Here is a 24,350-nt window from a genome sequence, read left to right on the forward strand (position 1 = left end):
GGCGAGAAGCCTGAGGATCAGAGAGGTAGATTTACCGAAGGTCACATGGCCAGTTCAGAGGCACACTGGGAAGTCGGGTCCTGGTCTGGGCAGCTGGAAGGTCCCTGCCATTCACACTGCCCTAACTTGCTTTTCCTGCATGTATGTGTTTTCTCACCACTACAGATCCTGCTGGTGGGAACCTATTGTAGACACATCTTCAATCGCATACTCCGTAGCTTTTTCCCACCACAGTTTAGAATTCAAAAGTTCTTGTGATTTCCTAATTCTGATAAGAACTTTTTCATTCAACATTTTATCCTCTTGCTCCTTTCACTTATGTGTTGCAGTAGCCTTACATGTTATAACAACCTTTTTTTGATTTTGTTCTGTCATTAAAAAAATTATTATGGGTTTTAATGTGGATATTTCAATAATTTATTCACCTATTCCTAATGTTACCTTTTAAATGCAAAACTATAGTCAGTATCTTCCCAAAGTTTTAACTTACTGCCTTTAAATAATGCATTGAAAATAATGTGCTAGTGTTTCCTTAAAAAATACATTTTTTTTCATTTTGTGATATTCTGAAGAAATGTCTTTCCTGTAAGTATATTAAGCTACATTATAATTATTGTTTTCTGAGAGAAAGGGATATAGAAGAACAAAATCGCATAGGTTAAATTTAAAAGATTTTATGCCTACAATTAGAATCCTTTTGCTAGTATTATCCATCAACAGCTATAATTGAGCAACTTCAAAGACTAAAATTGTGAGTTTAAACAGCTTACTGCAAATTAGTTCATATTTATAATATTCTGCTTACCTGGTTACATAATTTTTAACTATGACCCAAAATTTTCTTTTCCTTTTACTACGTGTTGTTTGTTTCATATTAAGATACTTTTAAAATCTAAAAATAAGTTACACAAAGAAATAATAGTTTGCAGTTGATCTTTCTTGTGAAGGACACACCTAAGTAACTCAAATGGGTATATACCTTATTTAAGTCTATCATTGTGGTGTTTCTACCTAAAAATTTTAATTTTACTAATTTTCAATTTTAACAATTGGCCCTCCATATCTGTGGGTTCCATATCTGTGGAATCAACCAACCAGGGATCACATCTACTTGAAGGGAAATTTTATGTCTGTACTGAACATTATTCTTATAGTATCAAATATCTGTATAGCATCTATATTAGGTATTAAAAATCATCTAGAGATGATTTAAGGTGTCCAAGAGAATGTGTCTTGGTCACCTGCAAACACTACAGCATTTTATATGAAGGACTCCAGCATCTGTGGGTTTTGGTAGAGCATTTGCGAGGATCCTGGAACCAGTACTCCGTGGGTACCGAGGGACAACTGTGTATTTTTTAATGCTAATAACTGTGATTTTTGCCTCTGTGTTTTCATGTTAGGTAAAAGAATTGAACTTCACAAATGTTTTTGTAGAAATAATTACCATTTTAAAGAGCTTTCTAAAGATAATCATTAACTTAAAGCTACAAAATGTAAGTTTCATGTTAGAAATGTCTATTGATGTAATCAAACATATAAGACTGTGCTGTGAAATATGATTGTTTTCCAGTGTCATGTCACAAACCCTGCGTTTGTGCTTTTTCACAGAGCACTCCCATGCCACCTTCACCAGCTGTTCAAGTGCAGGGCCAGCCTAGCAGTTCTCAGCCTCCTCCATTCAGTGCATCCGGGCAGCATGGAGATGCAGTGAGAAAACCTGGACAGAACTTCATGTGTCTGTGGCAGTCTTGTAAAAAGTAAATGGCCATTTTATTTAATATACAAAAGTGTTCTTTGTTTTGGAATGCTTTTCTATTTAAATTTCTGTCATCTATAATTTGATCAAAATTTTCTTTTCAAACCACTGACTTTGAGCAACAATATTTTAAGAGTCATATTTAAAAAGGTCTGGTAGTATTTAATCTAAGAAATTTATTAAAATGATGGAAAGAACTTCATTGTATAATACTAAGTTGTTAAGGAATGTGGCTTTCTATTGGTCTGTCTTTCATTCCTTCACTGTTTCACTCTTTCACTCTTTCTTTCTAATTTGAGAGGCCTAGAGACAGAGATGCTCTAATCACTGGTTCATGCCCCAATTGCCAAGAGCAGTTAGACTGGACTGGAAGGGAAGCCAGGAGCTGGGTGGCAGGCACTGACTTCCCGTGAGCCATCACCACTGCCTCCCAGAGCCTGCAGGAGCAGGAAGCTGGCCGTCGGACCTAGCACACTGATGTGGGGTACAAGGCCGTGTGCCCACTTTTTAAAGAAAGTTTTCTTGGACTTGAAGGAAAACTTGAGAAGAACGTCGGTTACAGTAAGGGCTGCGGTCCCTGTGGTTGCCGTGAGTCGTTTTCTCAGAGCTCCAGCCTAAGGCATTTGTTTTAAGACAGAATACCCTTCGTTTCTTAGACATTGAAGGTTCCATCTCTTCTTAATTAATTGATATGAGAAATTACCCATCTTTTTAACTTCATGGTTTTTACTCTGTGTTGGATATGTCTATCTACTGGCTGTTTTGAGGTTGTGACTCTTCATGTGTCCTGTGGCTTATTAATGGTGAACAAAATATCTGTTGGACAGTGTTTATGAAGAACTTTAGATATCAGCCGAGTAGTGGGATCATGAAGTCATTTCACTGCATTGTTTGACTCGAGAGCGGTTTCTCTTTTACATGAAAAAATGCACAAAATGTTTCAGATTTCATCATGTTAGTAAGCATAAGTGCTGTTTCCAGTTTCATGTGTGTGTGATATTTGTGTACTTTGTCATAGTGCAACATCTATTGATCAAAAGAGTGTTTAAAAGTCTGTACCTTTGGCCAGCACCATGGCTTAACAGGCTAATCCTCCACCTTGCGGCGCCGGCACACCGGGTTCTAGTCCCGGTCGGGGCGCCAGATTCTATCCCGGTTGCCCCTCTTCCAGGCCAGCTCTCTGCTATGGCCCAGGAAGGCAGTGGAGGATGGCCCAGGTCCTTGGGCCCTGCACCCGCATGGGAGACCAGGAGAAGCACCTGGCTCCTGGCTTCGGATCAGCGAGATGCGCCGGCCGCAGCGCCCATTGGAGGGTGAACCAACGGCAAAAAGGAAGACCCTTCTCTGTCTCTCTCTCTCACTATCCACTCTGCCTGTCAAAAAAAAAAAAAAAAAAAGTCTGTACCTTAGGTTATTTGGGATTTTTTCCTTTAATTGATTTAAATTGAACAGTGTATGTTCTATGTGAATTTGAAACATTCTTCACTGATGTCAGTTTTACTCTTTTCATTTGTTGAGCTTTTTTTCCCAACGGCAAATAGCAGAGATGGAGAAGGTAGTCTGCTAAAGCCGTTAACAGACACTCCCAGAGTTTAAGCGTAATTGGTTAGATGAAGTATTTAGAGACTTCTGAGTGAAAAATTGGCTGACAGGCTCAGTGTTGCATAATTTGGGCTTTTTCTGAATAAGCTGTAGCAAGTCTTACAGCTTGTCCTTTTATTGATTGGTTCAGGTTTTGAGATACTCGAAGTTATGGCCGTGAGCAGCTAAATCCTGTGTCTCCTCAGGAAAGTGTTCATGCTGGCTGCTGGCGCCCTGTGGAGAACATCAGTCTTCCACGGCTTTGAGAGCTCTGTTGAGTTGTTACTTTCTTAAGCCTGCATTCTGAGATGCTACATTGCTGGTAACTGCAGTTTTAGTCTGGAAATCTTTATTGAGTGACCTGTAGGAGAGGCATGTTCTAGGAGCTGGAAATAGAGATCATTTCAAGCCCCAAAACACAACACAAATCAATTAATCTGAATAATTGTTAGAAAAAGATAGTCCATAGGACTGTTGGCAGCATAGCAGGCAATTAATAGAACTCTGGAATGGCTGGAAAAGTTTTACTAGAAAGTGGAGTTGTGTCATGAAGAATGGGTATGAGTTTGTCATGATTTCCAGGGGAGAAATAGGTCGTTAGGTCATAACCATTGTCTACTAAATATCTTAGTTCTAATTTCTTCAATAGTTGATAAAAAATATTAAAGAACGTTTTTCTTTCACCAGATTTAGAGCTAACGTTGTTTACTTCACTGACCTATTACTGTAAAATACTTAGTATTTAAAGTGAAAATACTGATGATATGCTTTCTTCTTTCATGAAATTAAGTGACTTAGTGTACGTTTAACTGCAACTTGGTTCTGTGGTAGGTCCCCACTTCACACTGCATTTATGATTCTGATTTTCTGTGTATAATACAGTTGTTTGTGCGGAGCACACTGCTTCATTTCATTCCTCGTAGTTATTTCTGGGAAGGACCTAGCAGTCCTCCCTGGAGTGCAGAGTCTGGACCGTTGTCTCTTAATCTCAACAAGTTATTCTGACTCTGTAGTTTGTGCCCACTGGCAGTTGATCCAGATGTTTCCTTAAATTCTAGCTTGGTTTTATGAAGTCTGCTTCAAAGGGGTAATCTGTAGTTCTATCAGGGGAGACTTAGTTTCTTCTTGTCTCCTTCTGTAATGTAAACAGTCATTGAGAGTCACTGCCAGGAATGTATTAAAACATTAAGAGGCCCTCTTTTTTTATCAGCTGTAGATTTCCTTGAGGAAAGGCAAAATGGTGCTTGATTGCTTCCCTTCTATACCAGTTTTCATAATAACAACTTGTTATGGTTTGCATTATCGATATCAACTAACTTACAAGTAAAACATACAAGCATACCTCAGAAAAGTAAGGGAAACTGGTTTATTTTAGTGCAAAAAGAATTGAAACACATGCATATGACCTTGCTTCAAAAATTCATTAAAAATACATATTATGAAAAAAATTATGCATTGATTTTGAATTGTTTTTGCACCAAAATAAGCTTACCTTCATTCCATTTTTCCATGAACTTTATTTATATTTGATAACCATCCTTGGCATTATTTCTTGATATTAAGCATGTGCCCTCTTTGGCCAACAAGAATCTTTTCAAGTGGATGCCCTAGCCCTTGTGTGTGATGTTAGTATAACTATTTGGAAGCTGCTTTGCTTCTGGTTAAACAAGGTGGCCCAAGTTTATCTTGTACATTTCTTGCCCCACACCTGAAATCAACTGTTCCTTCAAGAACCGCTGGCTTCTTGTACTGGGAAACCAGATTTAGTCTGGGATACCAGAAAAGATTTTAACTTGGTGTCTTAGTCTGTTTTCTGTTGAGATAATTGACTACCAGAAAGTGAATCATTTATAAAATGAAGAAGAAAAGAAATTTTACTTCTTAAGTTCTTGGAGGCTAGGAGTCCAAAGATCAGTGGCCACAGCTCTTGAGAGCTTCGCTGCTGGTGGAGACCAGCAGTGGTGTAGAGCATCTCTCCTGGTGAGACAGTGTGAACCAGCCAGCTGGAGAGTGCACTTGCAGTACAGCCACTCCCACAAGAAGCCATTTGTCCATGAATCCATTGACCCAGTCACCTACCAAAGGTCCTGCCTCAAATACTTGACTATGACTTTGGGAATTTAGTTTCTTTTCTTTCTTTCTTTTTCTTTTTTTTTAGATTTATTTTATTTATTTGAGAGTCAGAGTTACAGAGAGAGAGGTTGGTCTTCCATCTGCTGGTTCGCCCCCCAAATGGCCACGATGACCACGACTGGGCCAGGCTGAAACCAGGAGCCAGAGTTTCTTTTGGGTCTGCCACATGGGTTCAGGGGCCCAAGCACTAGGCCACCCTCTGCTGCTTTTCCTGGGCCATTAGGATGGAGCTGGATGGGAAGTGGAGCAACCGGCTCTCAAATCGATGCCCATAGTGGAAACTGGTGCTACAGGCGGAGGCTTAACCCACTCCACCCCAAAGCTGGCCCTGGGGATTAAGTTTCTAACAGATGAACTATGGGCCCTGATGTTTGTGTGAGGAACCAAAGCCACAGCCATTGGTCATTATTTCTAGGATTTTTCACTTGGTTAATCCTCTGCCTGCGGCGCCGGCACCCCGGGTTCTAGTCCCAGTTGAGACACCGGATTCTGTCCCGGTTGCTCCTCTTCCAGTGCAGCTCTCTGCTGTGGCCCGGGAAGGCAGTGGAGGATGGCCCAAGTGCTTGGGCCCTGCACCCCGTGGGAGACCAGGAGAAGCACCTGGCTCCTGGCTTCTGGCTTCTGGCTTCGGATCGGCACAGCGTGCCGGCCGTGGCGGCCATTTGGGGGGGCTGAACCAACGGAAAAAGGAAGACCTTTCTCTCTGTCTCTCTCTCTCTCTGTCTAACTCTGCCTGTCAAAAAAAAGGTGGGGGGGTAGATAAACTGGAAATCTCTTTCAGGGTAAAACTGTGTTCATATAGATACTTTGAATGTTTTTGAAAGTACATCCCACTAATGGTAACAAATTACTGTGTTTTGAGTTCACTTAAAGTTACTCAGTCAGCTGGATATATTAATGGTTCACTTGTTTCAGTTTTACTTATGGAGTTGCTTTATTACTTAAAATATTTCATACTTCTAAAGTCACATTAAGAACCAAGGTATAGTCAAAGAAATTTTGATTCCTATCATGTTCTATGTTACTTCTGCCTTCTGCAATATTTTACCTTTACTTTTTACTTTTTAAAGTGCAAATAAATGATGAATATATTTATATCTTCTACTTCTTAAATAAAGGGAGGCATATTTGTAGGATGAATAATAGTCACCCCACAACACACACGTCCACCAAGATGTGGAGTTCTAATCCCCCAGAATTTGAATATGTCCCTTATATGGCCATAGGAGCTTTGCAGATGTGATTGGGGTGAGGCGACTACCATGCAGTCTCTAAAAGGAGGCAGGAGGTCAGACACCTAGAGGCAGTGTGATGATGGGAGCAGGAGAGGTTTGAAGCAGCTGTGCAGTTTGCTGGAAGTTGGAGGAAAGATATGGGTCGAGGAGTGCAGGCTTGGAGGCTCAGAAGACGAGGGAGCCCCTTCTCCCCAAGAGCAGAGCCCTCCCGTGTGGGCGCCTGACCGAATGAGCTGGTGTTTGAAGCTACCAAATTCATGACAGTTTGTTACAACAGTAGGAAGCTAATAATAACTGTTTGCAGCTTTACCAACCTTGCTATTTAAAATAGGATTAAAATGTAATTTGTATATTCCATGAACATTCAAAAACCCTCTCCTGTATTCTAGAGAAGACTTCCAAAACAGTAGGAAGCTACCTCAAAAAAGCTGTATGTTTCATTTTTTCTTTTGCTTCAGAATAAGCTTAGGTTTTAATTATGTTTTCCCAGAAATTTTTGAAAAACTCTTAAATACAGATTTAATCATCATTCCTTTTTTTATACCTGGGTAGTACTCCATCATGTAGATGTGTCAGTTCCCTATTTATAGACATTTGTTTCCAGGTTTTTCTCTTAAAAATAGTGCTGTACTGAATTGCCTTGTGCAGTGAATAATATTTTTATGCTTTTTTGCCCCCATATCTTTGAGACAAATTCTTAGGAATGGAAGTGATGAATAAAAGTATAAGTATATGCACAATTTTGTTAGATATTAACATTCTACTCATTGTGGTACACCACTGTGCGTTGTACAGAGACCTCATTCTTCACCACCTTGCAAATACAAAATGTTATGAGGGGCCAGAATTGTGCCAGTCTAATGGATGAAAAGCAATATTGCAGTAGTTTTCACTTGTATTTCTTTTCAGTACACTGTCCATATCTCTGCTTGTTTTTCTGCTGTATTTTTTTTTATTTCTATTGTTTGTTTAATCTTTTTTTTTTTTTTCACTCATTAGTCCTTCCTGCTTTGCAGAGTGGGTAAAGTTTTTCTTTTCCCTTTGTCAACTGATTTTCTGTAGTGAAATGTATTAGCCTTTCTATTACTGCTGTTTGGTCTAGGTTATGGTTGGGAACGTTTTCTCCATGTCCAGATTATAGAACAATCTCCCAGTATCTTTTTTATTTTTTTTTTAGAATGTTTGTAGTTTTGTAATATTCACATGTTTTAGTTTTTACAATTTCTTCTCTGTCGGTCATTTTTTCCAGTACAGTTTGTAGTGGTTTCTTTATGTGAATTCTTTATTAGGTTTATTGCGAGATGGTGGTCCTATTTTTTGTTGCCATCATATATGATCTTAATTTGTGTTATACTTTTCTAAGATTTATTTATTTATTTGAAAGGCAAAGTAGAGAGAGAGAGAGAGAGAAGGAGAGACAGAGAGAAATCTTCCATCCATTGGTTCACTACTGAAATACACGCAATGGCCAGGGCAGGGCTAATCTGAAGCCAGGAGCCAGGAGCTTCTTCGGGGTCTCCTGCTCGGGTGCAGGGGCCCAAGCTCTTGGGCCATCTTCTGCTGTTTCTCAGGCACATTATCAAGGAGTTGGATCAGAAGTGCAGCAGCCAGGACTTGAACCAGCATCCATATGGCATGCTGGCACTGTAGACAACAGTTTAACCTACTGCACTACAGCACCCACCTCTGTGTTATGTTTTTCAGCCATGATTGTTTTCTAACCAACAGATTTTATTTTTTAGAGTATTTTTGGGTGTATAAAAAAACTGAGCAAATAGTATAGCATTCCCTCACATCCGCTCTTGCTTCCTCTGTTTGCTAACATTGGCATTATTGCAGCCTGTGTGCCACAGTTGATGAACCAATGTTATTATTAACTGACATCCATAGTTTACATGAAGATTCTCTCATTGTGTTGTATATTACTTGTGGTTATTGGGTTTTGATACACACGTAATTAGTGCTGGTTGTACCATTAGAGTAACATAGAGTACTTCCACTGCTCTCAGAATCCACGGTCTTCAGGTTTTGAATTTCCAGAATGTCATATAGATGGAATTATATAATATGTAGCCTTTATAGACAGACTTAACTCACTGTGCAATATGCGTATAAGATTCTTACATCTTTTTCTGAATTGATTGCTCATTTTGTATTCTCTGAATAATATTCTATTGTATGGATGTCCCCAGGTTTGTTTGTCCATTCATCGTGGTTGCTTCTGGTTACTGACAGTTGCACAGTAAGCAAGTGTGATCACTGCTGTGCAGTGTTTTGTGTGGACAAGCATTTTCAGCTTATTTGGGCAAAACCTAGAGTTAGAATTGCTGCATCATGTGATAAAACTATGGTTATCATGATAAGAAACTGCCTGTCTTCCATAGTTGGCTGGGCTGTTTGGCTGTGATTTAGACCACTTATTGCTACACAGCTTGACCAGCTGTTGGTGTTGTTAGTGTTTTGGACCAGATGGGTACGCTTTGTATCTATCTCCATTGTTAATCTTCAGTTCCCTAATAGCATACAATGTTGGGGACCTTTTCATTCGTCTGTTTATCATTTGTGTATCTTCCTTTATGGAGTATTTCTTCAGATCTCAGACCCATATTTTCATTGGGTTGTTTGTTGAGAGTTTTTAGCATGAGTGAGTATTAGATTTTGTCAAACACTATTCTGTATCATGGGGTTAACATTTTTGGCCTGTCAGTACAATGGATTATATCAATTAATTTGTTTAAAAGCTTATTTATTTGTTTGAAAGAGTGACACAGAGAGAGATCTTTTACCCAGGGTTTCATTCCCTAATGGCCACAATAGTTGGGTCTGGGCCAAGGGAAAGCCAGGAGCCTGAAACTCCATCCTGGTCTCCCTGTGAGGAGCACGAGCCTAAGCATGTGGTTCATCTTGTGCTACCTTTCCAGGCACATTAGCAGGGGACTGGATCAGAAGCAGAGCAGCCAGGATTCTAGCCTATGCTCTGATACGGGATGCTGGCATTGCACGTGCCAGCTTAACCTGCTGCATCACACCATTGGCCCCGCATCGATTCATTTTTGGCTATCGAGCCAGCCTTGCTTGAGTACCTAAAATAAAATCCCACCTTGTCTTGCTTTATATGCCTTTTTTTTTTTTCCTTTTGTTATAATTCTTTCCATACATGGAGAGGATTGCTGTGATTTTGGGTATAGGTGTTTACACTGTGTTCAGCAGAGTTCCTGGTGTCTTTGATTTTGGCATGAAGATAATGTAGTCCTGATGGAAGGAGTTGGCAGGTGTTCTCTCTGCCTGTCTTCTGTGGGTGTTGTGGAGAAGCAGCATTGCTTCCCTCAGGGTGGCAGAATTCACCAGTGAAACCATCTGGTCTTGTTGTCTTCTGATATGAAGGTTATGAATTATTGATTCAGTTTCTGTTATACTAACACTGTCACACATCTCTTAACTAGAGGGATACACTCCAATAAATGTCTCATTAGGCTATTTTGTCAAATAAAGAGTGTACTTACACAAAATAAGACACAGCAGCATCACGTGGGGTCACCATTGTGTACGCAAACCACCGTTACCTGAAATCCATCAGGCTGCACTTGACTGCAGCTCCAGGCCTGTGGGGGATCGCTGCTTCTCCTTGTGTGACGTTTGGCTGGTGGTGTGTTTTCAGGAAAGTGCTTCATTTCTTCGAGGCTAATGAATTTGTGAACACAGACATACTCAGAATATTTCTTTATTGTCCTTTTAATGTCTGTGGATCAGTAGTGATGGTCCCTTTAGCATGTCTGAGGAGTAATTTGGGTTATCTAGTTTATTGATCTTTGCAAAGAACCAGCTTTTGGTTTTGTTTTTTCCCTATTAATTTTCTGTTTTGAGTTCCACTGATTGTTGCTCTAATTTTCATTTCTTTTCTTCTACTTACTTTGGATTTAATTTGCTCTTTTTTCTCGTTTCCTAAACTAAAAGCTTAGATTATTGACTTTAGGTATTTTTTTTAAAAAAGTATGTTAATTAAATGCTGTAGCTTTCACTCTAAGTACTGCTTTTACTCTGTCTCTTGCATTTTGATTAAGTGGTACCTAAATTTTAATTTAGTTTGAAATATTATTGAAATGTGTCATTTAATCTCCAAATGTTTTTACTGCTTTTCAGCAGTCTTTATGTTACTGATTTTACGAGTATACATTGTCTTTTAAATTTGTCAAGGTGTGTTTCATGTCCCCTTGTGTGATCTCTCTTGGTGCATACTCCCTGGGAGCTGACCAAGTGTGCTGCTGGATGAAGTGTTTTGTAACTGTCAGTCAGATCCAATTGATTGATGGTGCTGTGGTGCAACTGTATTCCTGCTGATTTTCTGCCTCTTGGATCTGTCTGTTACTGATAGATTTATATTCAAGTCTCCAGATATAATAGTGGGTTTGTCTCTTTCTCCTTGTAGGTCTGTTGGTTTTGGACACGTGTCTGTTGCTGCTTTGTGTTAGGGGCATATGCCTTAAGGATTGTTACATCTTACTTGAGAATTTATCTCCGTAGCATTATGTTGTTCACTCTTTATCCTTGATAAATTTCCTTACTCTGAAGTTCCCCTTATCTGAAATTAATATAGACACTGCAGCTTTCCTTTTTTAAAAACAGATCCATAAGCATGTTTTGATACATATAAACATTGTGTAATGTTCAAATCATAGTAAACAAATCTACCAAAAAAAAACTATCATTTTTTTATGGTAAATACATTCAAAGTTCTTTCTTTTGGCTTTTTTTTTTTTTTTTTCAAGAAAAATATATAGTACATTATCATTATGTAAAGTCACCCTGCTGTGCAGTAGAACACCAAGCTTCTCACTCCTGCCTGACTATAACTGACCTGTCCGGACCACCACCACCACCACCACCCCCCTTCTTTTCTCAACCTCTAGAAACCACTATTCTACTCTCAAGTTCTTTGGAAACAGTTTTTTTGTTTTGTTTTTTTAGTTTCCATGTGAGTGATATCAGATGGCATTTGTCTTTCTTAGTGTCTGGCTTATTTCACTTAAAATAATGACCTCTAGTTCTATCCATGTTGTTACAGATAACAGAATGTCATCCTGTTTTATGAATAGCATAGGTACTGACCTCTTCCTTACCATTGTGTCTGTGGGTTGTCCACGTTTCTGGGCACTTGGGTTGTTTGCATTTTTCAGTTATTCTGAATAGTACTATGATAAAGATTGGATGCAGGCATCTTTTTGACACAGTCATTTCCCTTAGCTGTGTACCCTCTAATGGGATTTCTGAATCATGTGGTAGTTCTCTTTTTATTTTTTTAATTTATTTATTTATTTATTTTTGACAGGCAGAGTGGATAGTGAGAGAGAGAGAGAGACAGAGAGAAAGGTCTTCCTTTGCCGTTGGTTCACCCTCCAATGGCTGCTGCGGCTGGCGCATCTCGCTGATCCGAAGCCAGGAGCCAGGTGCTTCTCCTGGTCTCCCATGCAGGTGCAGGGCCTAAGGACCTGGGCCATCCTCCACTGCCTTCCCGGGCCATAGCAGAGAGCTGGCCTGAAAGAGGGGCAACCGGGATAGAATCCAGTGCCGCAACCGGGACTAGAACCCGGTGTGCCGGCGCCGCAAGGCGGAGGATTAGCCTGTTAAGCCACGGCGCCGGCCTCTTTTTATCTTTTTGAGGAACCTTCACATCATGTTCCACCATGGCTTATCCTAATTTTCATTCCCATCAAAAACGTGCAAGGGTCTCTTTCTTCCAAATTATGTGAGCACTGGTTGTCTTTTTGCTAAGAGCCCATCTTTAACTAGGCTGGCGTGATATATCATCATGGTTTTGATTTTCATTTCCCTGACAATATTCAATTAGAGCATTTCTTCATATATCTGTTGGCTTGGCCTTTTGAATGCCTTCATTTGAGAAATGTCTGTTTAAATGTATTGCCCTTTGGAAAAACTAGATTATTTATTTGGGTTTTTTGTTAGGTTGCTTGAGCTCCTTTTATATTATGGTTGTTGAACCCCTGTCATATGTGTTACGTGCACATAATTTTCTCTAGGTTCTGTTTCGGTAGGCTATCGTCATTCTTTTGGTTGTATCCTTTGCTGTGCAGAACTATTTAGTTTGATGAATTCCCTTATGTCTGTTTTTGCTTTTCTTTCCTGTGCTTTTGAGATCTGATCTAAGAAAAATCCTTGAACATTCCAGTGTTCAAAAGAATTTCCCCTCATTTTCTGCTAGTAATTTCATAGTTTTAGATCTTAATTTTGGTATTTGATCCATTTTGAGTTGATTTTTTTGTAGACAGTGAGAGATAGGGATCTAGATTGGTTTTCCTGCATTTAGATATCTAGTTTTTCCAGCATGATTTATTAAAAACACTGTGCTTCTCCTGTGCGTGTTCTGAGCAACTTCGTCAGAGGGGACTGTGGGGAGCAGGCTGACGTCGAGTGTCTCTGCTGTTCCATTGGTCTCTGTGTCTCTTTTTCTGCCAATACCAGGCTGTTTTAATACCTGCAGCCTTGTAGTATATTTGTTATTTTTTGCTCAAGATCTCTTTGGTTATTTGGTGGTTATTTGTGGTTGCATACAAATTTTAGTAGCATTTTTTTCTACTTCTGTGAAAAATGTCATTGGTAATTTGGTAGGGATTATTTTGAGTAGTATGGACATTTCAACAAATTGATTCTTCCAATTATGGACACGTGGGATGTGTTTCCGTTTCTCTGCCTGATTTTCAATTTCTTTCACCAGTGTTTTTTAGAATATCTTTCACCCCTTTGGTTAAAGTTATTCCTAGAGTGAGTTTTTTGTTTGTTTAGTTTGTGGTAGCTATTGGAAACAAGATTGCTTTTTTGATGTTTTTCTGTTAGTTCGCCATTATAACAATGCTACTGATTTTTGTATGTAGACTTTGTATCGTGCAACTTTCCTAAATTCATTTATTAATTCTAATAGTTTTGTCATATGGTTTTTGGGATTTTGCATGAAATTGTGTCCTCTGCAAACAGTGACCTTTGACTCCTTCCTATCCCATCGATGCCTTCTATTTCTCTTGCTAACTGCTCTGGCTAGGATTTCTGGTGCTGTGTTGATGAAATTACGAAGGTCGTCATCTTTGTTGAGAAGCCCTTAGCTTTTCCCTTCATTATATGAGCTGTTGGCTTGTTATATGGTCCTTATTGGGATGGGTATGCTCCTTCTGAACTGCATTTCTTTCATTTTATCAGGAGAGATGCTGAGTTTTGTTACATGTCTGTCTGAGATGTCCTGGAGCATATGCTAAAATTAGTATTTTGGGTTCTCGTCTCAAGCTTAGAGAAGGATTCTAAACTTATATATAAACAAGACAGGCAACATGGTAAAGCTCAGAATTTATTTAGGGAAGGGAAAGAAATACACAGGAATGTGAGGGCTTTATTTAAGGGAGAGGGGAGTCAGAAAGATGAACCAGCTCCATACCAGGCAGAGGACAGATCAAGGGCTACCAGGAAGGGGGGGTCAGGAGGAGATGGAGACAGAAGGGCCAGGAGCCTGCAGAAAGGGGCAGTGCATGCTGGAGAATGGGGCGGACCCATGGCACTGCACACCTCTTACTTCCAAAAGGAAATGGTTACATAGTGTGATTGGCAGGTGGCTGGCTGTATACGGGTGAGATCGGGTAGGGGCAAGGGGGCGTGATGAATCTCATTAGTCTAATCCCGCCTGCCCGCCCATATCAGTTTTTCTCCTTCCTTCTGTTGTATTGCATTACTGATTGCCGAGTCAGTCCTGCATCCCTAGGATGAATCTCCTTTGATCATGCTGAATGATCTTTTTAGTTTGCTGTGGCATACAGTTTGATCTGTGGTTTGGTGTGATTAATTTTGGGAAATTCTCACATACTCTTCAAATAGTTCTTAGGTTCTTTGTCTAGCATTTCTGTTACATGTAGTTTATATTTTGTGGTTGTCCCTCACTTTTCTTGGATTTTCTGTTCCTTTTTTCCCTTCTTTTTTCTCTCTTTTTTCCATTTGAGACATTTCTGTTGGCATATCTTCATACTCACCAGTCTTGCAGTGATCCCGTAATTTTTTGCTTAATTTCTTTAGTTTTTTTCTGATTTGTAGAATCTCCACATCTCTTCTGTTGCCCATGGTGCCCACTTTGTCTGGGAGCACCTTTGTGCGTCCCCAGCCTGGCAGCCCCACGTGCAGTCGGCATCTGAGCCAGGCTCTGAGGGCTGTTCTTTTCTGTTGTGCATGTTTGCTTTTGCTTTTACTATTTAAGCATGCCTTGTTTTTGTAGGAAGTTGGACATACTTCACTTAGGAACCAGGGTAAAAAGAACTTTGAGTGTGAGGTGGCGTTTTGACCTGCCTAGGACTTAGGCTGTGTTCAATGTTCGGTGCAGCTGTAGGTGCCGAGGCTTCAGTTTCTTTAGGATTATTTTTAAACCCCTTTTAAATGTGGTGTGTCCCGCAGCTGTCCCAGTTCGCGGCCTGTGCTGCGGGAACCCTGCACGTGAGGTAGAAAGGCAGCAGGGGCGCCATCCTCCCGATCCCTGGATGAGGTCACGCTCTTCCACAGGCCTTTGGTGAACGCTGCCCCTTCTGTAAGGAGAGTTCCTCAGCCTTGTAAGTCTAGAGGGGGCTCAGGTGCTCCAGTCTCTCTTCCCTAGGGTCCCTGAGGCAGGCCTTTGTGAAGGAGCCTAGTTTAAAATGGCTGCCCCCCCCCCCCCCCCCCACCGCCCAGTGGAGGATGGCCCAAGGGCTTGGCCCCTGCAGCCGCATGGGAGACCAGGAGAAGCACCTGGCTCCTGGCTTCAGATCGGCGCAGTGCCAGCCGCAGTGGCCATTTGGGGGGTGAACCAACAGAAAGGAAGACCTTTCTCTCTGTCTCTCTCTCTCTGTGTCTAACTCTGCATGTCAAAAATAAAATAAAATAAAAATTTTGGCCGGTGCCTTGGCTTAACAGGCTAATCCTCCGCCTTGCGGCGCTGGCACACCAGGTTCTAGTCCTGGTCGCGGCACCGGATTCTATCCCGGTTGCCCCTCTTCTAGGCCAGCTCTCTGCTATGGCCCGGGAAGGCAGTGGAGGATGGCCCAAGTCCTTGGGCCCTGCACCTGCATGGGAGACCAGGAGAAGCACCTGGCTCCTGGCTTCAGATCAGCACGATGTGCCGGCCACAGCGGCCATTGGAGGGTGAACCAACGGCAAAAAGGAAGACCTTTCTCTCTGTCTCTCTCTCCCACTATCCACTCTGCCTGTCAAAAAAAAATTCTAAATGGCTGCCCCTGCCTTCCCCTCTTAGAGGCACTAGGGCATTTTTCTCTCACATTCACCAGGACAACATGGTGGGGTTGCTGCAGGTAAAACGCACATGACTGTGAGATGAGAGACTGGTTCCCTAGACTTTTCAGCTCTCAAGGTAGTCCATAATAGGCTTGCAACAACGAAATATTATTTGAGTGTTCCTGCAAAGTTACTGACTTGAGCAATTCTGTGTGTCCCTGTCTCCCCCGTTTCCATGGAGGCAGTTTGCTCTGCGGCCTCAGTTCTCAGAGGGATCTCCAAATTGCCAGCCCTTCTTCAGCATTTTTCCTTGTTTGTATATCATCATGAAACACAGGTTAACAGAGTTTATAGTGGAAATAAGTAAAGGCTCGGTGATTCCATTTTGTATTTGCCTTTTTTTGTTGTTTTAAAGAAAGTGGACCCCTTCCCCACAAGTTCCATTGGAGTAAAGAGAGCACTTGATGCCCCTGGGTAGTCCTGAGTGTGTCCTCCACAGCTCATCTTGGTCGTAGTACTCGTTGAGTGGCGTAGTGCAGGGTTGTATGGCAGTCTCCCCCTGCCTTTAGCCCTTGGTTTCTGCTTTCTGTTTTATGTATGCAGTTCTAAGAAATATTTTGTTTGAAAAGACATTTGTTCCAAATGCCTGGGACTGTAACAGACATTTGGAAAGAATTTTTGCTAGAAGGTTGCTTCTCATCGCTGTCTGCTTAATCACTGCTATGAAGTGTGAGAATCATCCCACTGAGGCACACATGACCTAGAGTGGGTTATGTTTGTACATGGCGTCATGAAAGGCCACTCCAGGAACGCAGAGGCTGGACAGACCAATGCGGTGTGGACGCTGTGCTGTGAACCAGACTTTGACTTGCTCTCAGTGTCAAGATGAAGTCTCTGACCGCCCAGGAGTCTGCCCAAGTCACACCGAGCTTCCTGCTCCACCTTCTACATTGCAGTTGCTTCCAGAGGTTCTGTCACAAGGTCTAATTAACTCCTACACGAGCAAGAGTAATATTTCAGAATATTGGTTAGTCTGATAGGAAGTGACATAAAACAGTGACAGACATCAGCTTTTACTATATTTTGCAAATGATTAAAACTTACAGGCGGCTACATGTGTGTTTTCGATAGGGATGCTTCTTCTTACAGATACATCATCCACACTTCCTAGTAAGTATGTGATATTCCCCAGTGATTGCTCTTTCAGAATGACAAAGTCAGTTTACAAATACTGAAAAAATTTTCAAATATTTAACAACAGATGGTAATTTTATAAATAGTTATTAAAATATATGTTAAACATTGCATTTTATATTGCTTTGCCAGACATTAAGAAGATGGGACTCCTATGTCTTAAGAAAGTAGTTGTACCCAAGAAAAAGTATTAGTTCTGGTTTTGTTTCTTTAAAGATTCATTTATTTATTTGAAAAGCAGAGACAGAGATCTTCCATCCACTGGTTCACTCCCCAAATGGCCGCAGTGGGGAAAGCTGGGCTGTTCTGGAGCCTGGAGCTTTTCTGGGTCTCCCAGATGGGTGCAGGGTCCAAAGCACTTGGGCCATGCTCCACTGCTTTCCCAGGCCCATTAGGAGCGAGGTGGATCAGAAGTGGAGCAGCTGGGACACGAACCAGCACCCACATGGGGTGCGAGCACCTCAGGAAGGCTTAACTTACTCCACTACAGCATCAGCTCCTGTTTTTCTTTTTAGTTAGAGTAACATACACATGTTTATGCCTGAGCCTGAGGTTCAGCAGATGAAAAAGAGGATTATTTGTGAAGGAACACAAGAGAATCCAGTATGTGAGTAGAGGAGTTTGCCCTGGAATAACAGGCTGCTTTGGCTAAGATCCAAAGGCAAATGGGTGAACACCAGAAGATTCAATGAACAAAGAAAAAGTCAAAGGTGATAAGGGAATAAACTTATCCTTTCAGTGTTGATCTTTTTTTCCAGAGACCTAAAGGTAAGACAGTTGTCTCTGAATTCTCAGATTCACATTGACACACAGGAGGAAAAGGTCAGAACTAGTATGGATGCTCAGTATGTAACCAGAGTTGATCTTAGCGCAGGTTCTGTGGGGAATGTTTTGGGGAACAGAAATGCATGGGGGAACCAGGTAGCCCTGAGCCGTGCTGGGCAGTGCTGAGACAGTGTGGGCAGGAGGCACAGGGGAAAGACCCGAGGCTGCCGCCCCGCAACTGCTCTTCCCACTGCCAGCAAGGACAGCTCTGTGTGTGGCCTGCAGTTCACTGAATAGCTTTAGGCACACGTGTTGTCCAGTGGACGTCTCACATCACCTGGAAAGCTCAATTCCCCAACAAAGACAAAGTTACAAAGAAGCACCTTTTGCCGAGATTTGCTGCTGCTTGTTGTGCACATCAGATGGACGCCATTCACATTGTGTGTGTGTGTGTGTGTGTGTGTCATAAATTACGTGTCAGGAGTTAAATGTCTTAAAGAACATGCTTTGACTTTGTATAGATGTCATTGTGTCAACATGGTTCAGTCACAGTTCTGTTAAAAATGCGCAGAGGGAGAGCGCGTTTCAAGAAAACACCCCAGAATGATAGCAGTCTGCACACGTGGGTCACACGGAATTCTCATGTTTGTTCGGTGCTCTTTTGGTTCTTCCAGGCTCCCGTAAATGAATTCGTTGATTTCGGGGGGTGGAGTGGGTTACTGTTGGCAAGATGGTGATGAGGACGTGTTCCTAGGTATGGCCTTGTCAAATTCCAGAATATTCTCAAGAGAAGAGTTAGTATATGCTCGCTTTGTGTTTCTTCATAGTTTAGTTCTACATTATTTAAGCTTTTTTAAAAACCCAGATTTTTTAAAACTCATGGATTTGGAATCCTTAACCGTTTTTTGTCCTCATGTGCTCATGTCAGCCAGTTTCATTTATGTAATAGAATGTCACCTTGAACTAGTACCGTAAGACCAGGGTAGTCAAATCAGTGGAGGAAAAAAATGGGGAAGAAGGATGGTAGGTTGGAGAGAAGCAGTGCTGTGTGGAAGGCAGGCAGAGTGAGGAGCCCTAACAGCAGTAGCTGCATGTGTTTAGGAATTAAAACTGGTTCGAGGAAGCACTGGCCTAGCCTGTGGCTTGTAACTTACGTATTGTAAATAACCCTGATTTCCTTTACATATTGTAAAGAGGTTTAAAAATAGAAATTTTGGCCAGCGCCGTGGCTTAACAGGCTAATCCTCCACCTTGCGGCGCCGGCACACCGGGTTCTAGTCCCGGTCGGGGCGCCGGATTCTATCCCCGTTGCCCCTCTTCCAGGCCAGCTCTCTGCTATGGCCCGGGAAGGCAGTGGAGGATGGCCCAGGTCCTTGGGCCCTGCACCCGCATGGGAGACCAGGAGAAGCACCTGGCTCCTGGCTTCGGATCAGCGCAAATGCGCCGGCCGCAGTGGCCATTGGAGGGTGAACCAACGGCAAAGGAAGACCTCTCTCTCTCTCTCTCTCACTATCCACTCTGCCTGTCAAAAAAAAAAAATTTTTTTTTTGATCAGAGATGTAGTGCATTTGGATCTTGGGGTGTGTGTGCAAAGGCTTTGTGCCGTCACTCATACTGCACAGAGACCCATTCTGTGACATGTATCCTCATGTGATTTGGTCATGCAGACGTCATGGGTAGCCCTACCCCATTCTGGGTGATTTGGCCTAATCCATCCCTTGGCTGGAGAGTGTGTGTGTATCTGACTGTATATAGGAAAGCTTCCCCCGAACATCAGCTGTATGGATTGTGTGCTTCTGTAAGTAAGTGGCAAAACCTGACTCCACACCTCAGCTTTGTGAGTGAATATGGATTACCATATTGGTCCTAGGGCCGCAATGACCAAAAAAAGCTCAAGTCAACCACCAGAGAAAATGATGCCATCGAGAGACCTTGGAAGCATAGGATGCATGAGGCCACTGCTGGTGTAGCACAGTGAATGTTTTCTTCACAAGTAGCTATTGATAAACCAGTAACATAGTTGGCTGTCATCAGTATGTGCGGTATGTTTATGTGACTGAAACACAAGCATGAGTATTGCACTGTGCTGCAGCGTTACTGGGAGGTAGGGATTACTGAATCCCACTATCGCCTTAGGGGACCACTGTCAGATACACAGTCTGCTACTGAAACGTTGTTATGTGGTGTGCAATGGGACTTCAGGTAATGGTTTAATGGTATTTAAGTGAACTCTTAAAATCCAGTAAGAGGAATGTGTATTTGGTGTAGCAGCTCAGCCACAGTTGGGGCACCTGCCTCCCATACAGGACTGCCTGGGTTTCAGTTACACTTCCTTCCACATTCCAGTTTCCAACTGATGCACACCTGAGAGACCAGGAATGATGGCTCAAGTACTTGGGTCCTTGCTACCCACATAGGAAACCCAGATGGAGTTCCTGGCTCCTGGCTTCAACCTGGCCCAGCTCTACCTGTTGTGGGTATTTGGGATGTGAACCAGCAGATAGGGAATATGTCCTGTTTCTCTCTCCATCGCTCCCTGTGCCTTCAAAATAGTGTCAATCAGAAGGTGTCCAGGTGGCAGGTACCAGTCTAGACAAGTTACAGCATAGTTCTACATTTATTCTTGCCACCCGTGTGGACACTGGGGAGGGAACCAGTCGAGGGATGTTGTCTTCTCTCCCTTTCTCTGCCTCTCAAAGAAATTTTAAAAAATTCTTTGACGTATGTACTGATGACTTTAGTTTCACAGTAAGCTTCTGGTAGGTATTTAGATAAATAGGAAATGGCAATGAAATGTATAACCTATAATGATTTTTGCCAACATCTTATAATTTAGTATTTCATTACATTTTCATTTTAAAAATCTTAAAAGCAGTCATAAATATTAATGTGAAATGTTAGATAATATGCTGCACATTGAAAGCCAGTTCATATGAAGAGACATGTTTGTATGACAGCACTAAAAAAAATGGAACTCTGAGACATCTTTTCCATGAATTTCACAAAGACATTGATTGGACAAATATGTGAGTTCTATTAGCACATTCTAATACATTCTTTTATTCTATATTACATTACATTCTTTGCCAGCTCCATTCTAGAACATGCCTTCAGTTCTTTCCTGTGTCCTTTGTCATCGACCCACTCAGACATTGCATTGTTAGGCCCTGGTATTACTTAGAGTATGATGCTGATGAGCTGAGAAACAGGGCTTTTTATTATTATTATTATTATTATTATTAATTTATTTATTTTTTTGACAGGCAGAGTAGACAGTGAGAGAGACAGAGAGAAAGGTCTTCTTTTGCTGTTGGTTCACCCTCCAATGGCTGCAGCGGCTGGCGCGCTGCAGCCGGCACACCGCGCTGATCCAATGGCAGGAGCCAGGTGCTTCTCCTGGTCTCCCATGGGGTGCAGGGCCCAAGCACTTGGGCCATCCTCCACTGCACTCCCGGGCCACAGCAGAGAGCTGGCCTGGAAGAGGGGCAATGGGGACAGAATCCAGCACCCCGACCGGGACTAGAACCCAGTGTGCCAGCACCATAAGGCAGAGGATTAGCCTTTTGAGCCGCGACGCCGGCCGAGAAACATGGCTTCTGAAACATGCACAGACATAGAAGAATGAACTTGAGTTAAAAGCCACATAGGAAAAAATGTGTAGAATTTAAATTGTTGGATATACTATGAAATGAGCAGAATACAGTAGAGAATGATATTTGTTTAGAATTTAATGTTCTGGAATGTTTTAAAATGGTATTTCATTTACTTTAAAGAGATTCTTAGCCAATCTTCATTGAAGGTAGGGAGTTAGGATTATAGGAACTTAAAAACTTCAGTTACTAGAAGTGTTCCATACAGTTGAATGACTCAACTTGAAGAATAAGCTAAGAAACTTTCAAAAGCGAAGTAAGAGAGTGGCTTGCTTACTTTGTTGTACACTGATCCATAATATTAATGATAGTAGGCTTTCTATTTTAAAGAACACCTAGGTCCAGCATTCTGGCATAGTGGTTAGAAGCTGCTGCCTGCAATGCTGGCATCCCATGTAGGTGCCAGTTTGCGTCCCGGCGTCTCCATTCCTGATTCAGCTCCCTGCTAATGGGTTTGGCAAAGCAGTGGAAGATGGCCCCTGTACCCTGTACCCAGAGGAAGCTCCAGGCTCTTCATCAGTGCAGCCTGTGGCACAGCCCCAGAGGCTGTGGCCATCTGGGGAGTGAACCAGAGAATGGAAGGCCAGCCTCCCTCCCTCCCTCTCTGCCCCTCTCTCTCTCCCTCCCTCTCTGTAAATCTGCCTTTCAAATAAATTTTTAAAAATTTATCAGAAATTTGTCAGAAAATGTCTACATGCTTCTGTTTTGCAGGTGGTTTCAGACACCCTCCCAGGTTTTCTACCACGCAGCCACTGAACATGGAGGAAAAGACGTGTATCCAGGGCAGTGTCTCTGGGAAGGCTGTGAGCCTTTCCAGCGACAGCGGTTTTCTTTTATTACCCACTTGCAGGTACACTTTGTTCATGCTCTTTGGTCAGTAACTGATTTGGTTGCATTAAAGATCGTGATGTGAATTCTTTTACTTCCTTTATCTCTAAAAGGATAAGCACTGTTCAAAGGATGCCCTGCTTGCAGGATTAAAACAAGATGAACCAGGACAAGCGGGAAGTCAAAAATCTTCTACCAAGTAAGGCAAATAAGTTCACTTCTGTTACAGAAAGAAACACTAGGAAGCTGGGCAAAGCACAGCAACAGGGAAAGGCAGCTTCACCTACTGAGACCCACAGAACCGGGGTTCCGGGCCCACGCTCCCACAACAACTCTATGGCCCTGGTCACCTTTTCAGCTTCTTGAAGCAATGATGTCTGTGGTGGCTGGGTCATGTGACCTGCAGGGTGTCTTGTAGCTCTGACACTTTGTCACTGTGTCAGCAGAAGTCAAAACATGATAGATGAGAAATGCTTTGCAAATTGCAAGTTCCGTGTATGGTTCTTGGTCCTTCAAGAGGGTATTTATATAGATACATAACACCACTCTCCTATATGAACACACATACATACTTATCTGCAATGTAAAGACTGCTTTCACGTTATATGATGTAATATTCAGAATTAGTTTATTTACAAAGAAGAGTACCAGGGGCATCCTCACTTTACAGATGTGAAAGGAACTGTTGGCAGTCACACAGCCCTTGGATCGTCAGCAGCAGGGCTTCTCCATGGGCCAGTCAGGGCTCCTGCTGCCACTGCCTCCCCAAGCCCAGCACATGGGGATCAGGTTTTCATCCTGGCCAGAGAAATGTGCAGAGGTTTATCTCCGCAGTCCCTCATTCTATGTCTTGCATAAAGAACAACAGAACTATACTGAAAGCACTGAAATTATTAAGTAACAATGAAAAATAAGTTTACGTAAAAAAGTAATGGTGTGAAATACAGTGTTTGGCATAATTTCATGAGATTATACTGGTTTATCTTTTCCTTAAGTGATAATATTCTACTTTTAGGTACTATTTAAAAGTAATTTTCAACCCACATTGTAGACTATCTTATTCCCTAATACCATTTTCCTTTCCAAATGTGAGAGCTCTCCAGCTCCAGTACGGAGTTGGACTTCATCTTGACTGTGGTCCAGCACAGTCACTCCAAAGCTGGACCTCCCTGCGACGTCTTGTTTCCTTGAAAACCCGTATTGTGGAAAGTAAGACTTGAGACTTCACGTTAGTGCTGAGCGCCTCCTGTCCTAGCCTGATGCAGAGCATAAATGCTAATGCTATACAGTGGGGCCTTTTGTTCACCCTGTGCTCAGTACTTCAGAGTAACCACTGTGTCGGGTGTTAGCCCGTGCGCACTGTCAGGTTCACAGTCTCTCTCTGCTCCTCTCAGGCAGCCGGCTGTAGGGGGCACAAGCTCTACCCCTAGAGCTCAGAAGGCCATTGTGAATCACCCCAGCGCTGCCCTGATGGCCCTGAGGAGGGGATCGAGGAACCTTGTCTTTCGAGACTTTACAGTAAGCATGCCTTGAAAGCCTTTTCTTTGAAGGTGTGAGCCCCCTATGATTTAGATCTTTATTCTTTTTTTCTTTATATTTTCCTTTCTTTTTAAGGATGAAAAAGAGGGACCAATAACTAAACACATCCGACTAACAGCTGCCTTAATATTAAAAAATATTGGTAAATACTCAGAGTGTGGTCGCAGGTGAGTAATGTTTTCATAGCCAATGTGAGTTTTAACTATTTTAACATAACAGGTTTATAAAATTAGGTACTTGTCTTCTATTTGACTGTTTTTCTCATCAGTTTTGCAAAAGATTCCAAAAGCTCAGTCCACATTAAGGGCACCATGATCTCTTAAAAGCTAAAAATAAATAGGAGTTTAAACAACCAAAAGATGGCCTTTTAACTTGCTCAATTTTTGTTGACTCTTCTTTTTATGATCTATTTATTGA

General features: G+C 42.0%; 1 protein-coding gene across 2 annotated transcripts in view; it reads left to right on the forward strand.

Moving 5' to 3' along the window:
* ARID2 (AT-rich interaction domain 2) overlaps positions 1-24,350 on the forward strand; it is a 144,045-nt gene that overhangs the window by 112,432 nt on the left and 7,263 nt on the right. Inside the window, exons 16-20 of one of the 2 annotated variants that reach the window (XM_062195108.1) lie at positions 1,612-1,760; positions 22,278-22,416; positions 22,508-22,593; positions 23,789-23,912; positions 24,009-24,100. In XM_062195108.1, the coding sequence (XP_062051092.1) occupies positions 1,612-1,760; positions 22,278-22,416; positions 22,508-22,593; positions 23,789-23,912; positions 24,009-24,100 (590 nt within the window). Of the gene's footprint in view, positions 1-1,611; positions 1,761-22,277; positions 22,417-22,507; positions 22,594-23,788; positions 23,913-24,008; positions 24,105-24,350 lie in introns of those variants that run through there. The other variant, XM_062195109.1, reaches the window with a different exon arrangement.

The sequence above is a fragment of the Lepus europaeus genome, chromosome 6 (assembly GCF_033115175.1).
Source record: "Lepus europaeus isolate LE1 chromosome 6, mLepTim1.pri, whole genome shotgun sequence".
NCBI classification, from domain to species: Eukaryota; Metazoa; Chordata; class Mammalia; order Lagomorpha; family Leporidae; genus Lepus; species Lepus europaeus.